Source organism: Gasterosteus aculeatus, chromosome 9 (assembly GCF_964276395.1).
Source record: "Gasterosteus aculeatus chromosome 9, fGasAcu3.hap1.1, whole genome shotgun sequence".
In the NCBI taxonomy this organism is placed as follows: Eukaryota; Metazoa; Chordata; class Actinopteri; order Perciformes; family Gasterosteidae; genus Gasterosteus; species Gasterosteus aculeatus.
In genome coordinates, this window is record NC_135696.1 from 21,581,149 (window position 1) to 21,602,741 (window position 21,593).

The 21,593-nt window shown below is 49.1% G+C and overlaps 1 protein-coding gene across 15 annotated transcripts in view; it reads left to right on the forward strand.

Moving 5' to 3' along the window:
- The window catches only part of cacna1ab (calcium channel, voltage-dependent, P/Q type, alpha 1A subunit, b), an 80,668-nt gene that overhangs the window by 32,062 nt on the left and 27,013 nt on the right, over positions 1–21,593 (forward strand). For 13 of the 15 annotated variants that reach the window (XM_078079826.1, XM_078079831.1, XM_078079835.1 and 10 more), the window contains exons 15-38: positions 41–113; positions 914–1,034; positions 1,141–1,208; positions 1,762–1,868; positions 2,318–2,471; positions 2,963–3,546; positions 3,742–4,040; positions 4,344–4,476; positions 4,554–4,683; positions 5,149–5,208; positions 5,474–5,580; positions 10,613–10,712; positions 11,731–11,891; positions 12,395–12,535; positions 12,717–12,918; positions 13,020–13,184; positions 13,278–13,388; positions 13,589–13,672; positions 16,414–16,530; positions 16,615–16,680; positions 16,863–16,960; positions 17,057–17,207; positions 17,386–17,513; positions 17,973–18,069. In XM_078079826.1, coding sequence (XP_077935952.1) covers positions 41–113; positions 914–1,034; positions 1,141–1,208; positions 1,762–1,868; positions 2,318–2,471; positions 2,963–3,546; positions 3,742–4,040; positions 4,344–4,476; positions 4,554–4,683; positions 5,149–5,208; positions 5,474–5,580; positions 10,613–10,712; positions 11,731–11,891; positions 12,395–12,535; positions 12,717–12,918; positions 13,020–13,184; positions 13,278–13,388; positions 13,589–13,672; positions 16,414–16,530; positions 16,615–16,680; positions 16,863–16,960; positions 17,057–17,207; positions 17,386–17,513; positions 17,973–18,069 — 3,457 coding nt within the window. Of the gene's footprint in view, positions 1–40; positions 114–913; positions 1,035–1,140; positions 1,209–1,761; positions 1,869–2,317; positions 2,472–2,962; positions 3,547–3,741; positions 4,041–4,343; positions 4,477–4,553; positions 4,684–5,148; positions 5,209–5,473; positions 5,581–10,612; positions 10,713–11,730; positions 11,892–12,394; positions 12,536–12,716; positions 12,919–13,019; positions 13,185–13,277; positions 13,389–13,588; positions 13,673–16,413; positions 16,531–16,614; positions 16,681–16,862; positions 16,961–17,056; positions 17,208–17,385; positions 17,514–17,972; positions 18,070–20,585; positions 20,683–21,593 lie in introns of all 15 variants that reach the window. The other 2 variants (XM_078079827.1, XM_078079830.1) reach the window with 1 other exon arrangement.

Genomic DNA, 21,593 nt, shown 5'->3' on the forward strand with positions numbered 1-21,593 from the left:
GATTGTGACCACGTAACCTTTTTCTCCTCCTTCGTCTCAGGTTCAACTTTGACGACGGAACGCCGTCAACCAACTTCGACACGTTTGCAGCAGCGATCATGACGGTGTTTCAGGTACGAAAGAGACGCTTCAGATTGTGTTAATGAAGAAGTTAATGAATGAATGGTTTCGTATTGTTCATAATCCCTTAAAGTAAAAACCTTTATAACCTAAAGAATATATAACCTCCTACTTAACGAATATTAGTTTGGTTGTAGATTGTGATTTCTCTTTCTTCTTCAAATCATTTAGTGGGATAAATTCTACCATTTAATTGTTCCAATGAGTCCCGCCCCCTTTTCTGGAGGGAAGTTATTGATTCGTTGTTCATCAGTTTGTCAAATGACTTGAGTTGTTGTGTGTGTGTGTGTGTGTGAGAGAGTTATCTTTTTTTTCCTGTGGGTGTTTTACAGCAGGTGATATGATGACGGTATATGTGGTTTTCATCTAATTGTCATATCAGATTTATTTTGGATAACAAGAAACAAAAGGGTTAGAATACTTATGAATACGTTTTACTTTGTGATTAAGGGTTTTATATATATATAATATAAATATAAAGTAACTGAGCCAGAGTTTCTTTGACGATTAGGACAGAAGAATTGCACAAAAACAACAGAATATACATTAAAATATATATATATATATATCTATAAATATAGATATATATACATATATGTAGATATAAAAAATATAACAGTAGAATAACAAAATGCAAAAACAACACAATAGCAATATAAGGAAAGCAAATAAATGAAGTAAAACATGCAACTAAAATAGAAAAATACAACAAAGACGAAATACAAAAGTAAAACTAAGAAGCAACAATGAGCTCGGTGTCGATGACAATAACAACACGCGTGTCCCTGAGCAGGTCCTGACGGGAGAGGACTGGAACGTGGTGATGTACCACGGCATCGAGTCCCAGGGAGGCGTCAACGACAAAGGGATGGTCTTCTCCATCTTCTTCATCGTGCTCACACTCTTCGGCAACTGTATCCTCCTCACACACACACACACACACACACACACACACACACACACACACACACACACACACACACACACACACACAGCGTTCCTCCTTGACTCCCCCCACAGACACTCTGCTCAACGTCTTCTTGGCCATCGCCGTGGACAACCTGGCCAACGCGCAGGAGCTCACCAAGGTACGGGAGGAGACCTCCTCGTCCTCGCTTTGACCCGCGACCACACGTGTTAGATTAACTGTAATTAACGTGTTTATTTATTACCCTGAAGTTAGATGATGATTATGTCCTCAATCTGAAGCAGCTCTACTTGATATGATTTGTGTTTTGTTCTCAGTAGCTGTTCTTGATATTTTCAAAAATTACTATTAGTTTATTTTGGTTGTTTTCAACTTACAATTAAAAAATACTAAACTTAAAACTAGAAGAGGAGGTTGAAACACGGGGGGAGATATATAAGAAATATACAAGAAAGATTTGTAATACCAAATCAAAATGTAAAAAATGAGCAAAATCTCCAACATTTGATTGTATTTTTTTTAAAGGATCTCCATATATTTATGGATATCAGCATGTTGGAGAGATAAAATGTCCAACTAGATAAAAATGACTTTTTCCCAACAAGCTTTTCCCTTTAAGCCCCAAACAACTATTACCTTTCTTAACAATCTTATTTATTTAGTATAACTAACCCTTCTTCTACTTTTCTAAATGATTCAACACCCCAAAACAGGACGAGGAGGAGCAGGAGGAAGCAGCCAATCAGAAGACGGCAATGCAGAAGGCCAAGGAGGTGGCGGAGGTCAGCCCGCTGTCAGCTGGCAACCTGTCGATCGCTGCGTGAGTGTCCACACACACACACACACACACGCGCACACGCACGCACACTTCTGGGCCGAAGCCTCCATCTCCCTCTTTTTGGAACCTCTGTATCCTGGCGACCGTCGGTGATTGACAGGCGTTTGTGTGTGCACACAAACAGCCGCCTCTCCTCCGCGTCCTCGTCCTCCCTAACGAAAGATTAAGCGATGGTTTGATTCCATAAAGAGGCTTCGTGAACAAAGAGACGGATGCTGTGCAGAAAGCAGGAACGCGCTGACGATAACAAAGAGAGAAGGAGTCGTCAGTCAGAACATGCGTTTGGGAGAATTCTTTAAGTTATGGAATCTAAATAGAGGCAATTAGCCCATTGGCTCGGAACCAAAACGCATTCCTCATTTCTTGGTGCTGCTGAGGTGAAACTACTGACGGTGTCTTCACTTGAGACTTCCCGCTTCCTCCCCCGACAGGAAGGAGCAGCAGAAGAACAACATCAAGGGCAACAAGTCGGTGTGGGAGCAGAGGACCAGCGAGATCCGCCGGCAGAACCTGATGACCAGCCGCGAGGCGCTCTACAACGAGCTGGAGCAGGAGGACTGGAAGGTGGGAGGAGAAGGGGAGGAGGTGAGGACACATTGCAGAAGTTTGCTCAAAGTTTGCTGCAATGGAAGTGTGGTTGTTACGTAAACCCTGAGCCCAAATAGCAAGTTACCTGTGAAGTTTGAAACAGCAGTATCGTGTGACGTGATCTTCAGCAGAGACACAGGCGACCTGCTTTTTGGTCGCTGTGTCTTCTGGGTCGGGCTGCACAGCTTTGGGACCCAGAAGCTCGTGCTCGGGAGCCATGTCTTCTTAAAGTGGGGCATGCAGCGAAATCTAGAGATGTGCCCAAAGAGGGCAGCGGACCCAGAACTGGAGAGGTGTATTCTGGGAAATTCTGGGTTTCTGACAGCATCAAACAAACCCACATTTCCTTTGATCTGCTCATATTTGAGTGGGAAGCTAAAGAGGCTCAAATCTGAAAGTGAAACCAGAACCAATACGTTTTTAAAAAAATGATGTCTTTGGTTGTTCAAGATGAATCCACTCATTATGCTTCATGTCCCTCGTCTCAGGTGTCCTACCCGCGGAAACCACGTGGAGATATGAAGACCCACCTGGACCGCCCGCTGGTGGTCAACCCCCAGGACAACCGCAACAACAACACCAACAAGACCCAACCTGGCGAGCTGCCCCTGGACCAGGAGTACCGGCGTCAGGACGTGGACCACCGCCTCCGGGCCACTCACCACTACCACTACCACCACCATCAACGGAGAGCCAACGCGCCGGACGGCGGGGAGACCGGCCGGCCGGCGGAGACTCGCATCGAGCGGGGCTTCAGCTGCACGTCGCTGGGCAACGTGGAGGGCCAGCAGGGCGAGGAGAGGCACGTCCACCGGAACCACCGGAGCCACCGGCACAAGAACCGGGAAGGCCGGGATGCCCGCAGCGCGTCGCCCCACCGGAGCGCCGGGGCGGAGGGCAACCACGAGCACCGCAGGTCCCGGCAGCACCGCCGGGAGGGCGAGGAAGGCAGGAGACACAGGTCCAAGGGGACCGAGGGGGAGGGGGAGAAGGGCGAGGAAGGCGAGGGACGGAAGGCGAGAAGGCATCGCCACGGCAACCAGGAGAGGAGCAGAGGGCACCGCACCAGGAGGTGAGTAGAGGACGGGGGCTGTTTCTTCTCCTGTGGGTCAAAGGTTTCTCTTTGGGAATTTAGGAAGCGACCCGGCGCACTTTCCAGGAGCTGGCGTGATTGGCTGCCCGGTGCCTTTGATCAGTTTCCCTCCCCGATATCTGTCGGTACCTTCCTCCTCTGTAGCCCTGACCCTTCCGCCCTGTCCTCCGCCAGGGAGCACCACAGCAGCGGGCCCAGCCTCTCCACCGTGCGACCCGTGCAGCAGTACAGCGAGGACCTGGACAACCTGCGCAACAACAGCAAGCTGGCTGGCGCCCGCCAGCTCTCGTGCGCGCTCCCGCCGGACCACCCCGACCACGTCAACAACCTGCTGAACTGCCGCGACGCCGACACCCACACGCTGCTGCACAGCATGGACAGCCTGATCCTGACCAGCATGGCCAAACCCGAGTACACCAAGATAGACATGCCGCCCGTCTACCCGTACCCCTCCACCAACGCCATCCTGCAAGGTGAGCCTCCGGGACGGGAGGGCGGGAGTGAAGCATGTTCCAACGAATCCATCAGCCGGGATTAGTTAGCATGGATTTTAGCCTCATTCTTATTGAGGATTGAAGGCCGTAGGTCATGAACAACAAATGCCAAACAAAAATATTACATTTTTCTAACTTTAACCCCAAAAACGGCGTATCGGAGGAGTTTGCTTTGCTCTTTCTGCCAGAAAACCCGTTCATAACTGTTGGCATAAGAAGCAGGTTTCTGTCCCGTGCGTCCGTCCAACCCACTTCCTGTCTCCTCTCCCTCGTTTCGCCCAGTGAACAAGAACGCCAACACGGACCAGAAGAAGAGCGAGGAGAAGAAGGAGGAGGAGGACGAGGGAGGAGACGAGGACGGCCCCAAACCCATGCCTCCCTTCAGCTCCTGCTTCATAATGTCCACCACCAACCCGTGAGTGTTTGTGTCCTTAGCGGGGACGCCGAAGACTTCTCCCAATGGGCTCAAACCAGCTCCTCTGTGACCACCAGGTTTCGGAGGTGCTGCCACTACATCCTGACCCTGAAGTACTTTGAGTTCAGCATCCTGTCCGTCATCGCCATGAGCAGCATCGCCCTCGCCGCAGAGGACCCCGTCTGGCCCGAGTCCCCACGGAACAACGTGAGACATCGCTCAGTCTGTCCCACCCACTTACCTGGAAACGCCTGCTCATCCTTTAAGAAACGTGTAGTTTGATGTCACCCGAGGACTCACAGGATTTTTGTTAGGAAAGGGGTTAATAGTTATAGATATATAGATTGATCCCCCACGCACCCCGCGTCGCAACATCTCAAGTACAGATTAAGATAATAAATATAAGTGGTGGTGCAGCTGAAAATGTTCAATATTGGATTTTCAAAATAAAAGCCTCACATGTTGTGTAATGTGTCCACTCAAAGTCCACCTACTCACTTTTTTAGCGAGATGAAAAAGGGAAAAGCAAAGATTGTAAAAAGTGAATGGATCATTAGTTTGGGAATAGAAAAAGGAAACAGGATCAAGATCTTGCTGATTGTGTCTCTCTCTCTTTTATTCATCTCTCCCAGTTTGATAATCATATCTCACGCTGTTGTGTTGCTCTTGCAGGTGCTGCGTTATTTTGACTACGTTTTCACAGGCGTCTTCACGTTTGAAATGTTGATCAAGGTAACAAAGTAGTGTGTGTGTCTGTGTGTGTGTGTGTGTGTGTTTTGACTTTGTTTATAACATAAAAATCAGTTTCTACATTGTGACGGATTGTTTTGCTCAGAGAACGTGTATGTTGTCTTTGTCTTGTTTGGTAGCCACCAATGAGAACATTGAAGAATGGGCAAAAACCCTTCGTCTTTAGATGTGGTTGGTCGGGGACCCCCGACCCCCCTGACCCTCTGTGTCTGTGTGTGTCGTACTGAGTGGGCTCTCTGTCTTCCAGATGGTGGTCCTGGGCCTCTTTCTCCACCAGGGCTCCTACTTCCGCGACTTGTGGAACATTCTGGACTTTATAGTGGTTAGTGGTGCTCTGGTGGCCTTCGCCTTCACGTAAGTGTCCCCCAAACCCCCCCCCCCCCCCCCCCAATCCCCACCCTGCCCTGCTCTTCATCCTCTCCACCACCACCCACACACACATCCCACCATCCGCAGAAAGACCCTTGTCGCCCAGCCTCGTGTGGGCAATGCTGATCTCCCTCTCTTATTTTCTCAGAAATCATCTCCTCCCGTCTTTGTTCTTCTACCATCTACTCCTTCTGTCTCCTTTAAGTCTGTCAAACTGTCCTTGTGTCCGTGTTCTTCCTCCTCCACGCTGTCTCTGCTCTGATCTTGGTTTATCGGTGGGCTCTTTCTTTCTGGAACTTGTCATCGTCTCTCTCTGTGTGTCAGCCCCCTTTTTCCTCATATCCATGTCCTCCATTGGTCATCAACACGCGTGGCAGCAGGTCTTTCTCTGCGTTCCATCGCCACCTTCATCTGGACAACAGCTCGTGATCCTAAACGCCTTCAAATATTTTCCCAAAGTTCTGGATTATAATCACCAATCTTCCAATCTTATTTGCCGATCCATGCCGCTCTGATATCCCAACCAATCAGGCTGTGAGTTACCCCTTCCTCTTCTCTTGCATCTAAAGGCCTGACTTTTACTCCCCAAACCTCTCCTTACCAACCCTCCAGCCTCAGGCTATTCGCCGCTTTGGATTCTACCCATCTCTTCACCTTCTTCCAGATACCTTCCATAAGAGCCTCTCCTCCAACCCATACCCCCCCCCCCCCCCCCACTAACCCTTCCCCCCCCCTCGTATGCCTAACATACAGCAACCAGAGTGAGAGTGCTCTCCAAACAGCTTCCTTGTGCTAAAGTTAAAGTAGAGGTGCGTCTGTGTTTTGGCTACGTTTTGTAAACCTACCTGAGATGCTGAGATGCAGGATCAGAACCTCGGGATCGGTCCCAGTCTTCATGAAACCAGCAGCCGTGCTAGTTCCACTTCCAGGCTAGATGCTCCTCAGCTGTCGAAGCTTGAATCACTGTGCTGTATGTTGGGAAAAAGACCCCCCCTCCCCCTCCCCTCCATGTCTGAATATGACCCCTTATTGTCAGCGGTTAAATCTTTCAAACCACCAACAACCATTTAAGCCATCCTCCTACCTCCACCCCCCCCCCCCCCACCCTGCCTCTCCTGCACTTGACTTCCCCCCCCCCCCCCGTCTTCTGGGCTGGAGCTCCCTGGCGGTCAGTCCGTGGGGGTGAGGGCACCCCAGACACCTTTAACCCTTTAAGTGACCAGGCTATGTGTTCGCCACGGAGAAGAACGCCGCCCCCCCCCCCCCCCCTCCCTCAACCCCCCCCTTCTCTCAACACACACTCAAACACACACACACACACACACACACACACACACACTCATCCGTCCATCTGACCGTGTTAACGTTGCCGGAGGTTCAGGTATTTAACTCCATTTCCTCTGCACGGCCCGGGGAAGTGGGACTGAACGTGGGGGGGGGGGCATGCGGGGGCAGTGGAATGGTTCGTTATCATGCCGAGGCGTTGTATAAATACATATGCCTTAAATATGTATGATATCAGCACCAGGAGGGGCTGAGTGTGTCTTTGAGAAAACAGAAGCAGGGGGGAGTGTGTACCCCCCCTCACGCTGCATGTCCCCCTATGGTGAAGCATGATGGACCCCAGAACAGCACCTGTCACCACTCCGCAGGGGGTGGGGGGGGGGGCAAAGACCCTGCTGAAATATGTTCTGTGCATCTCAAAGGAAACAACGCTGTGTTGAGATTGAGCTTAAAAAGTCAATGGGAACACAGGACTCACAAGGTGTGTTTCACATTTATTATAAATATAGTTCATCTTGTATTTTTATGGGAAAAAATGTACGCAAATAGTGCACATTTTTTAAATGTATATAATGCATATTGAGCACAATCTCAATCTGAATCTAATGCTGGAGGATTGTGGCATAATGTGCGGATTGTAAAGCCCCTTAAGGCAAATTTGTAATATTGGGCTGTGAAATTAAAATTGGACCAGAGACTAATCAGAATAAGTCTGATATCGTTCACTGTAGTGAAGGAAAGTACGATCAATCCATAATCACTTCCTGAGATTCCTTGTTGTTGTTTTGAAAAGAGAAAACAGAAACTTATCCTTCAACTTTTGGGGGAAGAAAAAGTCTAAAAGATGAACTTAACTTGACTTCACGGAGACAAGAAAGCGTTAATAATAACGACACACTTTGAGGGTTTTTCACACGTGCTGAAGGTTCTAAAGGAGGAGCTGAGGAGACTCAGGACTCTGATCTCACGTTTGTGTTGGTGTCCGCTATGGAAGACGAGTCTTTCTTCTGCTTTCTGTACCTGGATGTGATGTCTCAACCTGGAGGTGGACCAGTTGAGAGTCAACTCAGCGAAAGCATTGGTAGTCATGCACTTCAGACCAGTGCAAAGTGCAAAGTGTTGGGTTTGTGTCTGTAGTTTTCATTACATACTCAAACAGAACATTCCAGGTAAACTTGAAACAATAATAGTTTGTCTGATGGCTTTCTGTTCTCTATCGGGTTTTAAAGAGAACAGTTTGGCTTTCAACACCCCCCCCCCCCTCCCACCTGCCGACGCCTCCCAAAAGAACGGCACACCGGCCCGGGAGCTGCATGCGGCCGTGAGAATGCCTTCTTCCTTTGTGCGTAAAACAAGTACCCACAAACCTCTGTTCCTGGAGATCTCGCTCAGGACGCCTGCCTGTGTCCCCGACTGGGAGCCGGCCACTTGTTGAGATCTACCCCCTGTCCCCCCTTCCTCACCCCCCCTCCCCCCCTCCTCCCCCACACTGCGCAGATGTGCATGCAAAGAAGAGCTTTGATAAGATCTCACTGGACGCCTGCAGATCTAATGAGGGCGATCTGCGCCGTAGTTCCAGTCTAATGGATCGCTGTGGTCTGATGAGATAAGAATCGGTGTAAACGGATGCAGCGACCGAGCCCCCCTCCCCCCCCCCCCCCCCCCCCCCCCCCCGCCGTGAAGGTAATTCTTCAGAGAAGACGGCCTGGTGGACATCCAGAGTCTCAGCCGTGTCCCGTGTCTAAGAGCTGTGAGATGCTGCACGCTGCTTTACAACAGTTACATGTAAAGTCACGTGAAGTCGACCGTGAGTAAAATGAGCCGTGTGGACGTCCCATCCAGTCGCCATGGAGACGAGACATGGGTGTGGTGTAGTGCTTTCGGGTGGGTGGAATAAGGGGGGGGATTGTTTAAGCAGATTTGTCCATCTTGCTGTCCTTCCTTCTCTGTCTGTCTCTCATATGGATGTATTTTTGTCTCTACCAAACCCCTCTCTCCTGTCTCATGTCTGTCTTTGTCCGTCTATCAATGTGTGTCTCTGACTGTCTGTGTGTGTGTGTGTCTTTCTTTGTGTTCCCTCTCTCCCTCCTTCCTCCTCCTCTTTTTCTGTCTCTGTCCCCGTCCTTCTTTCTGTCGCTGTCACTGACTCTCGCTGTCTCCATCTTCGGTGAAACTCGTCAGGAGCAGCACCCGGTAAAGTCCCTCCTCCACCTCCTCCGCTCTGTCCCCAGCTCTCCACCACCGGATCAGATTGGCTTCTCTCTCTTTCTTTCTTTTGTTCTTCTCTCCGTCGGTTGTCATTCCCGCCGCATGGCGTCTCACCCCGAACGCCCCGGCGGTTTTCCCCCAAACGGGACTCCAGGCCCGTTCAGAACACATAAACCATCCAAGTGATGGTCCATCTGTTGGTTGGAGCCCTGAGGGCTTTGAAGGTGTAGATGCCCTCTCACCCGTCTTCAAGTCAAGGCGGATATCTCGAGTCCACATGGTTCAAAATATGAAACCAAAAGGATTATCAGATCCCAGAAAGACCTTATCTTATCTTATTGCATAACATCAGGATAAATGTTTCACCCTCACTACTCCAGATCTGCCCCCTGGCAAAATCAGAAGGTTCCACCGGGGCTCCGTTTGGCACCGAGTGTCACCCTAATCTGCCCTTTAGGGAGCACTAAATGCACTAACAGAACTCACACGTCGTTGGGACTCAAAGAGCTTCTGGCCCAATGTTCTCTAATTCCTCCCCCGGTTGAGGGAGACCGAGCCGATTGATTATCGACCGGCACCTCGACTTCTCCAGGTCTCGGACTCTATCAATCAGCCTCCAATTCAATTGTCTCGCTTTTTTTTCCTCACCACAGGAACTGAGTTCATACTTTAGCAGCAAGCCTTGATGGACGAACCCGCCCCCCCCCCCCCCACACACACCTGCTCCGGCCTGGCAAGCGTCCAGATGCCTCCTGCTTCCCTTTTTCTTCTTTAAATGGCCAAATCCGCTTACAGTAAAAATCAACTTACTTACTCTTACAAGTCATGAGTGTGTGATTAAAACACATGACAGAGGGTGTTTGACACCGGCGCTGAAGCGTGTTTCTTCTGTGTTGTGACGTGTCCCCCAGAGTCTCACATAGCCCCCGTTTCCTCCAATGAGAAAACACCATTTTTCTGGACTCATTGGAAAGGAAGCTATGTGAAACCGACCGGAATCAGTTCATCTAGTGTTTCTAAACTGAGGATTATGCAAACATAATCCAAGTTATGTAGTTCACACCCCGTACCCCCCTCCCTCCACGAAGAACAGCGTGCTCCTCTCAAAAAGAAAGAAAGAGGTTTGGCCGGGCACTCTGCCGGGAGATGCCTGTTCAATATGGAATGTCTATGGTATCATTATGAAGTGATGATGATGATGATGATGTTGATGATGCTGCTTCTTGAGGTTCCATGAAACCAAACGGTCAGGAAGCTAAACGCTTTCCCTCCCATGGGTTTCATGTCTGACTTACACTCAGAAGTTTATATTTTTCCTGCAGAAGAAGAAACTGTGAGCGCTTTGATTGACACACACACGCTGACGCTGTGTGCGCACACCTCACGTTGTGCGTTGCACCCACTCTCATTCTCCCTGCGTTGGTCTCGTGGTATTAGAGGTGCGCGCTGAGGGCCCTTTGGGGCCGTTCCATCTTCTCACTGAATTTCCTCTGACATCCGCCGCTGTTCTCTGGTTGACCTCTAGGGGAAGCAGCAAGGGCAAAGACATCAGCACCATCAAGTCCCTCCGCGTGCTGAGGGTGCTGCGTCCTCTGAAGACCATCAAGCGCCTCCCCAAGCTAAAGGTAAGAGGGCCCACAGCTGTATCTGACGTCAATCTAGAACGAGTCATTTCAGGTAACAAGGCAAAGGTATAAATGAAAACTTCTTTTACAATGATAAGGAGGACACAGTGATCTTACTTTTGCAGCCCTCAGTCACAATTTGTGGAATTAACATGCAGGGACAACTTTTTGAGAATGCTTTCAAGTTACTGGAGTTCAAAATACTGGAGCAAGGGGTCAATAAGTAATGAGTAATTGTCTAGTGTTTCATGGTAACACTTCAAATAAGTACAAAAAATAGTAAGTCAAACAATGTTTTGAAAAAAAAGTCCAAAAATACTGTTGGAAGATTTCATGGAAAATAAAAATATTATTATTCAAAAAAATATAAATTATATATGTTAGGTCGAAAAATGTTTTGGAAAAAAAGTTCAAATTTTTAGTGTCTGAAAATTTCATGGAAAATAAAAAGAATCTTATTGAAAAAATATCAAAATATATTAGGCCGAAAAAATATTTAGTCAAAAAAATGTTAAAAAAAAAAATCAAATAATGTTAGGTCGAAAAAAGTTCAAATATTTAGTGTCTGAAAATTTCATGGAAAATAAAAAAAAATCTTATTGAAAAAATATAATATATTAAGTCGAAAAAATATTTAGTCAAAAAAATGTTTAAAAAAAAAATCAAATAATGTTAGGTCGAAAAAAGTTCAAAGATTTAGTGTCTGAAAATTTCATGGAAAATAAAAAAAAAATCTTATTGAAAAAATATCAAAATATATTAGGCCGAAAAAATATTTAGTCAAAAAAATGTTAAAAAAAATATCAAAATATGTTAGGTCGAAAAAAGTTCAGATATTTTGTGTCTGAAGATGTCATGGAAAAGAAAAAATCAAAATGTAGTAGGTCTGAAAATGTCATGTACATTTTTTTTTTAAACTTGGTCAAAAAATATTTTGAAACATTTTAAGTCGAAAACGTTTTGGAAAAAAAAAATCACGGAATGTGTTTTTCCTGCTGTCTCCACCTCGGCCCTGCAGGCAGTGTTTGACTGCGTGGTCAACTCTCTAAAGAACGTGCTGAACATTTTGATCGTCTACATGCTCTTCATGTTCATCTTCGCCGTGGTGGCCGTGCAGCTCTTCAAAGGCCGATTTTTCTTTTGCACGGACGAATCCAAAGAGTTTGAGCGGGACTGCAGGTCTGTTCCAGAAAAAAACGACTCTTTATAGGACAAATAGTTCACTATTATACAGCACAATATTGTACATCTATGCATTATTTCTGTATTTGTGTTTCACACAGTAACAAAAGCTTGTTCATTTGTACCATCTCACTACATACTGTTTATTATGAAATATGTGTAGTTAGTACTTGTGGTACATGCAGTGCTGTCTTTTGGGTTAGGGTTAGGGTTAGCAGTACAGTACTCTTAAACTACCATAACTGCTAAAGCTGGTGATCAAAGACATACTGTGCACTTCACTTTATTTAACTCAAATCCCTGACCTTTGGTCAGTTAGTGTCAGTTGAGCAGATGCTGCCACCTAGAGGAATTTGTTGGGAGTTTAAATAAATCGTCTTCCTCAATGACAGTAACCCTCATTCCATCACATGACCAGAGATAGATCTATTTCTGTCTGTTTTTACCGATCATTGCTTACATTACAAACGCTGTATGTGTGTGCATTTGTGTTCCTTTAGGGGTGAATACCTGTTGTACGTGAGAGGAGAGGAAATTAAAGCTCAGAAGCGGGAGTGGAAGAAGTACGATTTTCACTACGACAACGTGGCTTGGGCCCTGCTCACCCTCTTCACTGTCTCCACGGGAGAGGGGTGGCCGCAGTGAGTGGAGCGCAAACACACACACGCCTCTGGACTCGTTTTTAATAACCTCATCGATCAGAGATGGATCAATATTTTTTAAATTTGTTGGACGCATCCATTTTTACTCAGAACGTGATGTCAAATGAAAAGCAGATCTGTGAATCCAAACCCTAATGCGGAGATTTCTTTCCTCCCGCAGGGTGTTAAAGCACTCGGTGGACTCCACCTATGAGAATCAGGGCCCTAGCCCGGGTTATAGGATGGAAATGTCCATCTTTTACGTGGTGTACTTCGTTGTCTTCCCCTTCTTCTTCGTGAACATCTTTGTGGCTCTCATCATCATCACCTTCCAGGAACAGGGGGATAAAATGATGGAAGACTACAGTTTAGAAAAGAATGAGGTGAGGTGGGGGGGGGAGGGGGCGTTGCTCGTTGAGCCTTTTAGAGAGGTCAAAGGTCACCTGGCCCTCACGCTTCCCTCTCGTGTTCGTCCCCCTTGCAGAGAGCCTGTATAGATTTTGCCATCAACGCCCGACCTCTGACTCGCCACATGCCGAAGAACAAGCTGAGCTTCCAGTACCGCATGTGGCAGTTCGTGGTGTCTCCGCCCTTCGAGTACAGCATCATGGCTCTGATCGCACTCAACACCATCGTCCTCATGATGAAGGTGAGGGCTGCAGTGAAAACATTCACACGCATCAATCAAGCCTTCTCTACCTTGCCACATATCAGCGCCCCCCCCCCCCCCTCCTGTCTCTAGTTTGACGGCGCGTCGGAGACGTACGACGAGGTCCTGAAGAACCTCAACATCGTCTTCACCACCTTCTTCTTCATGGAATCGGTCCTCAAGGTCATTGCTTTTGGCCCTCTGGTAAGGCCCGACCCCCCCCCCCGGTGCCCCCGAACACCCCGCACCATACTTCTAAGTCTATGTGCTTTATTCATTCATGAAGCAGGTTATTTTGGGGGGGGTCGGTCTCCACGGTAACAGCGGGAGAGGGGGCGTGTCCCCTTTCGACCACTGTTGGCGTCCATGTCTCTCACCTCTCTCCCCCCCCTCCCCCCCAACAGAATTTCTTCAGAGACGCCTGGAACATCTTTGACTTTGTGTCAGTCGTGGGAAGCATCACTGACATTCTGGTGACCGAACTCGGGGTAAGTGCTGCGGCGTGTGGAGGCGGAGCTTCGCTCAGTCGCCAGAGTCTAAACCGTTCAAAGAAGTTTAGAGACACTTATTGACATTAATTTACCAGCAAAATGTTAAAAGTCTTTTAATTTAATTGAGTCTGAAGCTGGTGAAGCTGAATACATATTTTGGAAAAGCATCGCACCGTGTAGACACACACGTGTTTAATCACTTTGGGTTATAAAAACAACATTATAGTAACAGGGAGGAGCTGGTGGGCGGAGCTTGTTACTCTTTCCCTAAATGCTAAGCTACTGCAATAGAGTCACACTGATGGCATCGACCTTCTGACCTTAATCATCCTGTTCTGTCACAATAACGTGCTGTTGTGTGTCACTGTTGTGTGTCTTTAATCTGCACACTGTACGCATGCCTGTGGATGTATTTGTGTCCAGTTACTGTGTATTATTTTCCTTTTTACGTTGAATGATGAACTATTTTAGCTGAACATTTTAATTAATGTTACTTATAGAAAGATGTGCTCATAGGTGATTGTTAAAAAGTAGAAATAATAATAATGGCCTGTTTCTATTTTGAAATAGCAGAATAACATCCATAAAAAGGGTGACGTTTATGAAGTTTTTAGAGAAACAGATTTGAGCCGTACCCCGGACCCTTAAACCAGGTCCTGTGCCCCCCCCCCCCCGTAGAGCTGAGGTCCAGGAGGGGCTGAACTTCCTGTCTGAGTTGTGTTTCACTTCCTTCCTGATGACACCATAATGATTCTGTCTCCCTCTTCTATCTCTTCACATGCTTTCTTTAAAAACCTCTCTACTTTGTTGGCGCCCTACGCCCCCCCCCCCTCCAAACCCCTCCTCCTCTGATAAAAAATGATAATCCATCCAATCAAAATGCACTATGGAATCCTTCATCGTGTTCTCCATCCGTGCTGCACCTTCCCATGTGGTGGTGGTGCTGTGATGATGGTGGTGGTGGTGGTGTGCGTTTCACCCCATGCCCCCTCCACCCCCCCACTCCCTCTACCCGCCCAATAAAACACATGACCAACCCCCACCCTCCCTACAAAAAAATATCTGTCACCCACTCACAATGTACTGCAATTTACCCCCAAACAATAATGAAAAATAACTCCCCCCAATTCATCTTTCTGCATCTCGGCACATGTAGAATCTGGTTGGTTTGTAATTTATCTCTCAAAGCTTTTTGCTGCATCCTCATTGGTCATGCGTACCACCCCCCCCCCCCCTCCGGCCCTCCAAACCCATTCCCCCCCTGGCTCCCCAGTGCATGCGCTTCCTGGATGACGACACTTGATGAGATGATCATTACTAGTGGGAGACATCTTGCACATACGTTTCTACAACGCTGGTTCCATCCCAACGACGAGCATTCACCAGTTCACCCCCCCCCCATCATTTACCCCCGCATTTATCCTCATGTCACCATGACATCACCAACTGGGGTTCATTCTCAGACACAATTTGAAGTAAACTGAAAGGAAAACACAAGTGAATGTGTGAATCGGAGCTGAGGATGTGCCCCCCCCCCCCGGCCCCCGGCCCCCCTGCTGGTCTGCATGTAGGCCAGTCGTCTCCTCTAAAAAAGCAGGGCGCTGCCATGACGAACCCCGCCTGCCCCGAGGCTGCTCGCTAGCCCCCCCGAACCACCCCGCCCCCCCCACGCACCTCCTCCCGCCTTGCCTGTCAACCACAAGGTGCCTCAGCAGGGAGTCTGGCTGTTGTAGCGTCGCTTCTCTGTGACGCCGGACTGAGTCGAGTCCACGTCGGGGGTCGAGTCCACGTTAAGGTCTAGTCCACGTCGGGGTCGAGTCCACATGAAGGTCTAGTTCACGTCAGGGTCGAGTCCACGTTAAGGTCTAGTCCACGTCAGGGTCCAGTCTAGGTGCCGCACCTGCGTGTGAGGCCTTCAACAATGTGACACAGTGACTCGTTACTTCCACAACCTTTGTAGTGCCGGCGATAGGAGACGACCCGGGTGAAGACCTGTACCGGGGTCGGCGCCCCCCCGTGTCTGTTTCTGCCCTCGCCGCTCTCTTTGCGGGTCCCGGGTCCTGTTTGTTTGACGCAACCAGACCCGGTCCGTGACTCCCACCTGAGGCCCCCGTATCCTCGCGTGGCCGTCGGTGTGATGTTTGTTTCCTGCGTCGTCCTCTGAACGATTACAAAGCCGGAGAAAAACCCTGAAGCTCCGACCCGAGTGTGAAACCCCCCCGGTTCACGCACAGCGGCTGCTGTCCCCCCAGGTATCTTACTACAGTTCGCCGTCACAGACGACCTTCAGACGACCTTAAGACAAAGCCACGCTCTCTGTAGATGTGTGTGGTTGAGCGGCACGCTGCCCTGTGCTCCATCTTGTGTGGCCTGCTTGACCCCCAGAAATCAGTGCATTTGGTTCTTAAAAAAAGAGAAAAGCGTTCTGCTGTACCAGATTGGATGATGACCTCTAGAGTATTTATTATATGATTTTCCTTATTTCCTCTCTTATTCCTTCTTCAGACCTCTTCTTTTCTCTTTTGACCCCCCCCCCTTCTGTCTTTCTCCCATTTAAATCTACTGGGAGTCGTTATGTTTGCAGTTGGTTATGATTTCCTGGGTTAGACCCCCCCCCTCCCTCTCTCTCTATTGGACCTCTCTTCCCGGTTGTTTTGAGTTTTTTTGTGTTCTGCTGGGGGGGGTCTGTGCCGCGGTCACGTGACCGGTGACCCTGACTGGGTGCTTTCCGTCCGTAGAACAACTTCATCAACCTGAGCTTCCTGCGGCTCTTCAGAGCGGCTCGCCTCATCAAGCTGCTGAGGCAGGGGGAGACCATCCGCATCCTGCTGTGGACCTTCGTCCAGTCCTTCAAGGTACACCGAGCCCCCCGAAACCCCCCCTCCGAAACCCCCTCGAGACCCCGCGGCCTAACGTCCCTCTCTCTTCTTCTGTGGTAGGCCCTGCCGTACGTGTGCCTGCTCATCGCCATGCTCTTCTTCATCTACGCCATCATCGGCATGCAGGTGAGTGCTTTCAAAGTGGGCGTGTCCTGATGGTTGAATTACAATGTCTCTTTTATGTTATCGACCATGTTACATCTTAGCAAAGAACAGAGTCTGGGATATTTTTGGGAATCCAAATCAGACCAGTGGTCCCGTTGCTGAACTATCCCACAGAGATCTCAGTTCTCGTTGTGCTCCTCTAGTTGTTCGGTAACCTGGCCCTGGACGACGAGCGAGAGAGCGCCATCAACGAGCACAACAACTTCAGGACCTTCATCATGGCCCTCATGCTGCTGTTCAGGTGAGTCCTTCTGACGGGGGGGGGGGGGGGGGGGGGGGGGTCCGATTACAAAGCTCGGAGGACTCGGATGCACACCGCTCTCCTCTTACGTTTTAGGAGCGCCACGGGCGAGGCGTGGCATGACATCATGCTGGCGTGCCTGGGCGGGAAGGAGTGCGACCCGGCGTCGGGGAACACAGAACCCGAATGTGGCAGCACCTTCGCCTACACCTACTTTGTCTCCTTCATCTTCCTCTGCTCTTTCCTGGTGAGGACTGAACGACTTGTCAATGCAGTGCAGTTAGTGACGGTGTAGTAGGGGGGCGGGGCTTATCCAAAGGTCAATCGTGCGTTTGTGATTCATTGATACAAAGTGATACAAACACAAGCGAAACCGATCTCACATGTTTCTCATTGTCTCAAATTGTCTTCGCCTCGTCCCCCAGATGCTGAATCTGTTCGTGGCCGTCATCATGGACAACTTTGAGTACCTGACCAGGGACTCGTCCATCCTGGGGCCGCATCACCTGGACGAGTACGTAAGGATTTGGGCCGAGTACGACCCGGCCGCCTGGTGAGTGGCACGCACGCTGCAGCGCACGTGAGCCAGCAGACACACAAAACCGAGGCAAGCTGTTGCATAGACACACGTGTGACGCTACAACAAACACAAAAGTCACCCACCACTAGAGGCAGCCTCGTGCTGAATGTGAACACCTTACCTCTCAACCCGTCCTCGACCGTCCCTCCGGGGAGGAAGGAGACTGTGGTCGAGGTGCAGGATCCACGTCGGGTGATGGAGTGGGTCGGTTAGAGCCGGCCTCCCTCCCTCTCCCTCTCTCTCTCTCTCTCCTTCTCCCACTTCTGAACTTCTCCTCTTCTTACAAATGTGTGATGAGTGTCTGTGGTCGTACATGAGAGGAAGGTGCTGCACCTTTTGTTCTCAATGTAAAGAAATGCTCTCTCTCTCTCTCTCTCTCTGTATTCTGTGTGCACCCTCACCTAACCTCCCCTCCTTGTATTTTTCTTGCAGCGGGCGCATACATTATAAGGATATGTACAGTTTATTGCGAGTTATCTCCCCTCCTCTGGGCCTTGGCAAGAAATGCCCGCATAGGGTGGCCTGCAAGGTTTGGACAAAAGCCCCTAAAGCACAAACTTAAACGCAACCTGCTCGCCTTTAAGAGACTGGAATGAATGTCTTTGCTCTTTATCGCTTTTGAAACAAATGATTTTCCCTCTTCAACGTTTTGTTTCATTTGGTCTGATTTTTTTTATTTTTCCAGTTTGAGTTTGCATTATTCAATTGTTTTAATCATTCCACCATTTGACCATTTATTCTTTTTTTGTGCGGGGTCATGTTGTATATGCATTCTGACGTGACAATGAGAATGTTTGGGACAATGCAGAAATGCACACACACACTCGTGTACTGTCACACGCACATACACACACACACACACACGCATGAGGTGGTGCACTGCACTCGCTATTGTCTTCTGACTGAGCGCTGGGAGCAAGACCCCGATGTGCGTCACGTAAACACCCCAGGCCAGACTCCAGTCGGCCATTCTTCTTTTATTTCTGCTTGCTGTCTAATTTTTGCCTGGGCAGAAAAACAGTTTTCGAGCAATGTGCCTCTTTCTGTTCTTGTCTGAGTTTGGGGGATCTGTGGGACTTGTGGGACTGTAGCACGGAGACTTGTGCAGAGAGGGCTTGGTCTGAATAACGCGGCCGCGCTAACCTTCGTAGCGGTTAGCTCGCTGTTTTTGAGCCACCTGTCATCGAGGCTCAAGAGTCCGCGGGTTGGTTTGCTGCTGTTGTGGTTGGAATGAGAAAACCCTGCAGACTCTTGCGCCTCTGTGCCACACGTGTGTGTGAAGTCGGTAACATTCAATCCTGATGAATATTTTAAAGCCACTTTGTGTACTGAACGTCAGATTGTTTTGTTTAAATCCTTTGCAGGGTGGCGTTAAAGATTCAAGGACTCAAAACGAGTGTTCGGCCTGTTACAAGCTCCTCACAAAGAATGCACGCTACAATGCAGAGCACAACGTTAACAAGTCCAGAGATGTTCCAGAGCTGTACAATGTGACCGTGTAATACCTGAATACCCGAGTGAATGACAGCTTTGATCCACCTCCGTCTGCTGTGGTTTGCATCTCTTTTACGTATAACAAAACCACACGTTTCCCACTTTTTCATGGTGGAAATGAGAATAACCCTTTGAGATAATTTAACCATTTAAACAGAACAACAAGATAAACCCCCCCGTTAGCGTTCGCACACCTTGCGAGGAGAATGTAGTGGGCCCGGTGGGGAACCACTTTGGATTCGCTTCTACCAAACGGAATAATTCCGAGACTTGGCCAAACCAGCTCTGTTTGTGGCTCTGGTGTTTAGGGGGGGGGGGAGGGTTTGGGGGTTTGAGTGTGTGTGTGTGTGTGTGTGTGATTCGGGACAGGGACTCATGTGTCCACCAGGAACCTCTCAGTAACCCCGCCGGGGTCGACGGGTGCTCGTGGGAAGAGTCGTTCTAGCGCGTCTACTCTTTGGCCCTCGGATCGTTTCCCGGTGCTGATGCTGAGCTGGTGTCCGTGCTGCTCTGTGGTTGGCTCTTCAGTTTGCGAGTCATGACGTCGTTAACGTGTAGCCATCCAAACTAAACCGGCTCCTTTCATTCAGCAGATTTTCTCACAGATTTGGAGCAGGCAGTTAAACACTGTAAATTAAACCAAAATAACCACAAAAAGGTACGACGGAACCCTAAACCCTAACCCTAACCCTAACCCTTCGTTAGAGACAAAAAACACCAAGGTAAGGTTAAGTTTGAAATGGTTGTTAAGCAAACATAAATAAATGAATATTTAATTTTAAAAAGTAAAGAACAATGCAGTTGTTTTTTTGATAGATGGAAACATTCAGTTAGCTGTTAGCCGTTAGCCGTTAGCCCAATTCGGCTATCCCACGAGCATCTGGGGGCGCGGCTGTGAGCGGAGGTTTCCCCGGTTGACACGCAGCCTCGGTAGCTTAGACTGCATTGACTCGTCGTCGTGACTCTGGTCTCTGCAGCGGTGCTTTTACTTCGCCTGCTAGAAGCCCCGCTGCCAGTTCTATACGAGGGAAAAGAACAACAACAACAACAACAACAATCCCAAACCCCCCTTTCACCTCGCATAGAACGGTACATCTCAACTACGACTAACTCAACTAAATAACACCTCCTCCAAATCCTCCCCCACCTTTCTTCCCCCCCCCCCCATGGTGAGGCAGACTAGAGGCCAGGTGACACACTCCCCCGCTCTCTCTCTCTCTCTCTCTCTCTCTCTCTCTCTCTCCCTTACTCTCGCCACAGCAACCAGAGCGACCAAATCAATAACCTCTGTGTATTTGTTTCCCCCCTCTTCCTTTCCTTTGTGGGTTTCCTTTCTTTTTTCCCCTCCCCCCCATCTTCTCCTCCTCCAAACACTCCTCTGTTCATATACCCCCCCCATCCCCCCAAACCCCATCGCCCCCCCCATAACCCTCGTCATTTTCTTTTCTCCCGTTTTCACGTCGTCCGTCTCTGTTCGTCCTGTCCGTCTGTCATGTGTGTGCGGCTGTTGGGACACATGTGTGTGTTGGTCCCCCCGACCCCCCCCCCCAGCGGCCGGATCAGTTACACAGACATGTATCAGATGCTAAGGCACATGTGTCCGCCGCTAGGCCTCGGGAAGCGGTGTCCCGCCCGGGTCGCCTATAAGGTAGACTCGCCCCCCCCACCTCTCCTACAACCACCACCCCACCTTCCTTCACCCCCCACTGCCCTCCTCCTTAAACCCTCCCATCTCCGTCCTTATTCCTCCCCATCGCCGATGAGGAGATCCTCTCCTCTCTCATCTGCTGAAACCGTCCCCTCCCCCCTCGCTCCCCCCCCCCCCCCCTCCCCCTACCAGCGGTGTTCTCCTCATTGTCCGTCAGTGGTGGTTGTGGTGGTGGTGAGCGCTCTCCTCTCTCTCTCTCTCCCACCGCGGGGATGGAGTGATGGGCTTTTGTCGTGAAGTGAAGTGATAGTGGAGTGGTAGTCGTTCCTCTTTTCTTTTACCCCCCCGCCACCCCCCCACCGCCCCCCGGTCAGGCCGCAGGAGTAAGGGATCGGAGGAGGCTTTTGCCAGTCCTTCTGCAACCTGCACGGACGCACGCACCAAAAGTCCAAAGGAAAGAAACGGGAGTCCAGGTCTGACAAAGAAGCTGCAAAAAGACAGAAACTACCTTTGATAGTTTACCGAGCTGCATTTTGCAGGATACGTAGTTCAAATATCGCATCACGCTCGTGCAACACGCCTGCTTTTGAGCAAAGAAATAATGTCAAATGTATAAAGAGATGATATTTTCTGACCAGACTGATATTCTTTGTGAGCATATGTATACAGAACTATCCACACATAAGACACGTAAATCATTTGATGATGTGACCATCTCTAGTGCCGAGGCCCTCAAACAAACATCCGGGGTGCCACTATTTGCTGACGATGCGGGTACAGAAGGACCGGCGAGGCGTCTGTCTTCGGTTCTCCGCGTCTCTTATTCCTGTGGATGGCCCACATGAAGCGCACCGCTGTACCACTCAACGTGCACATACAATTAATAATAAAAATATGTAGGAGAGAGCTGG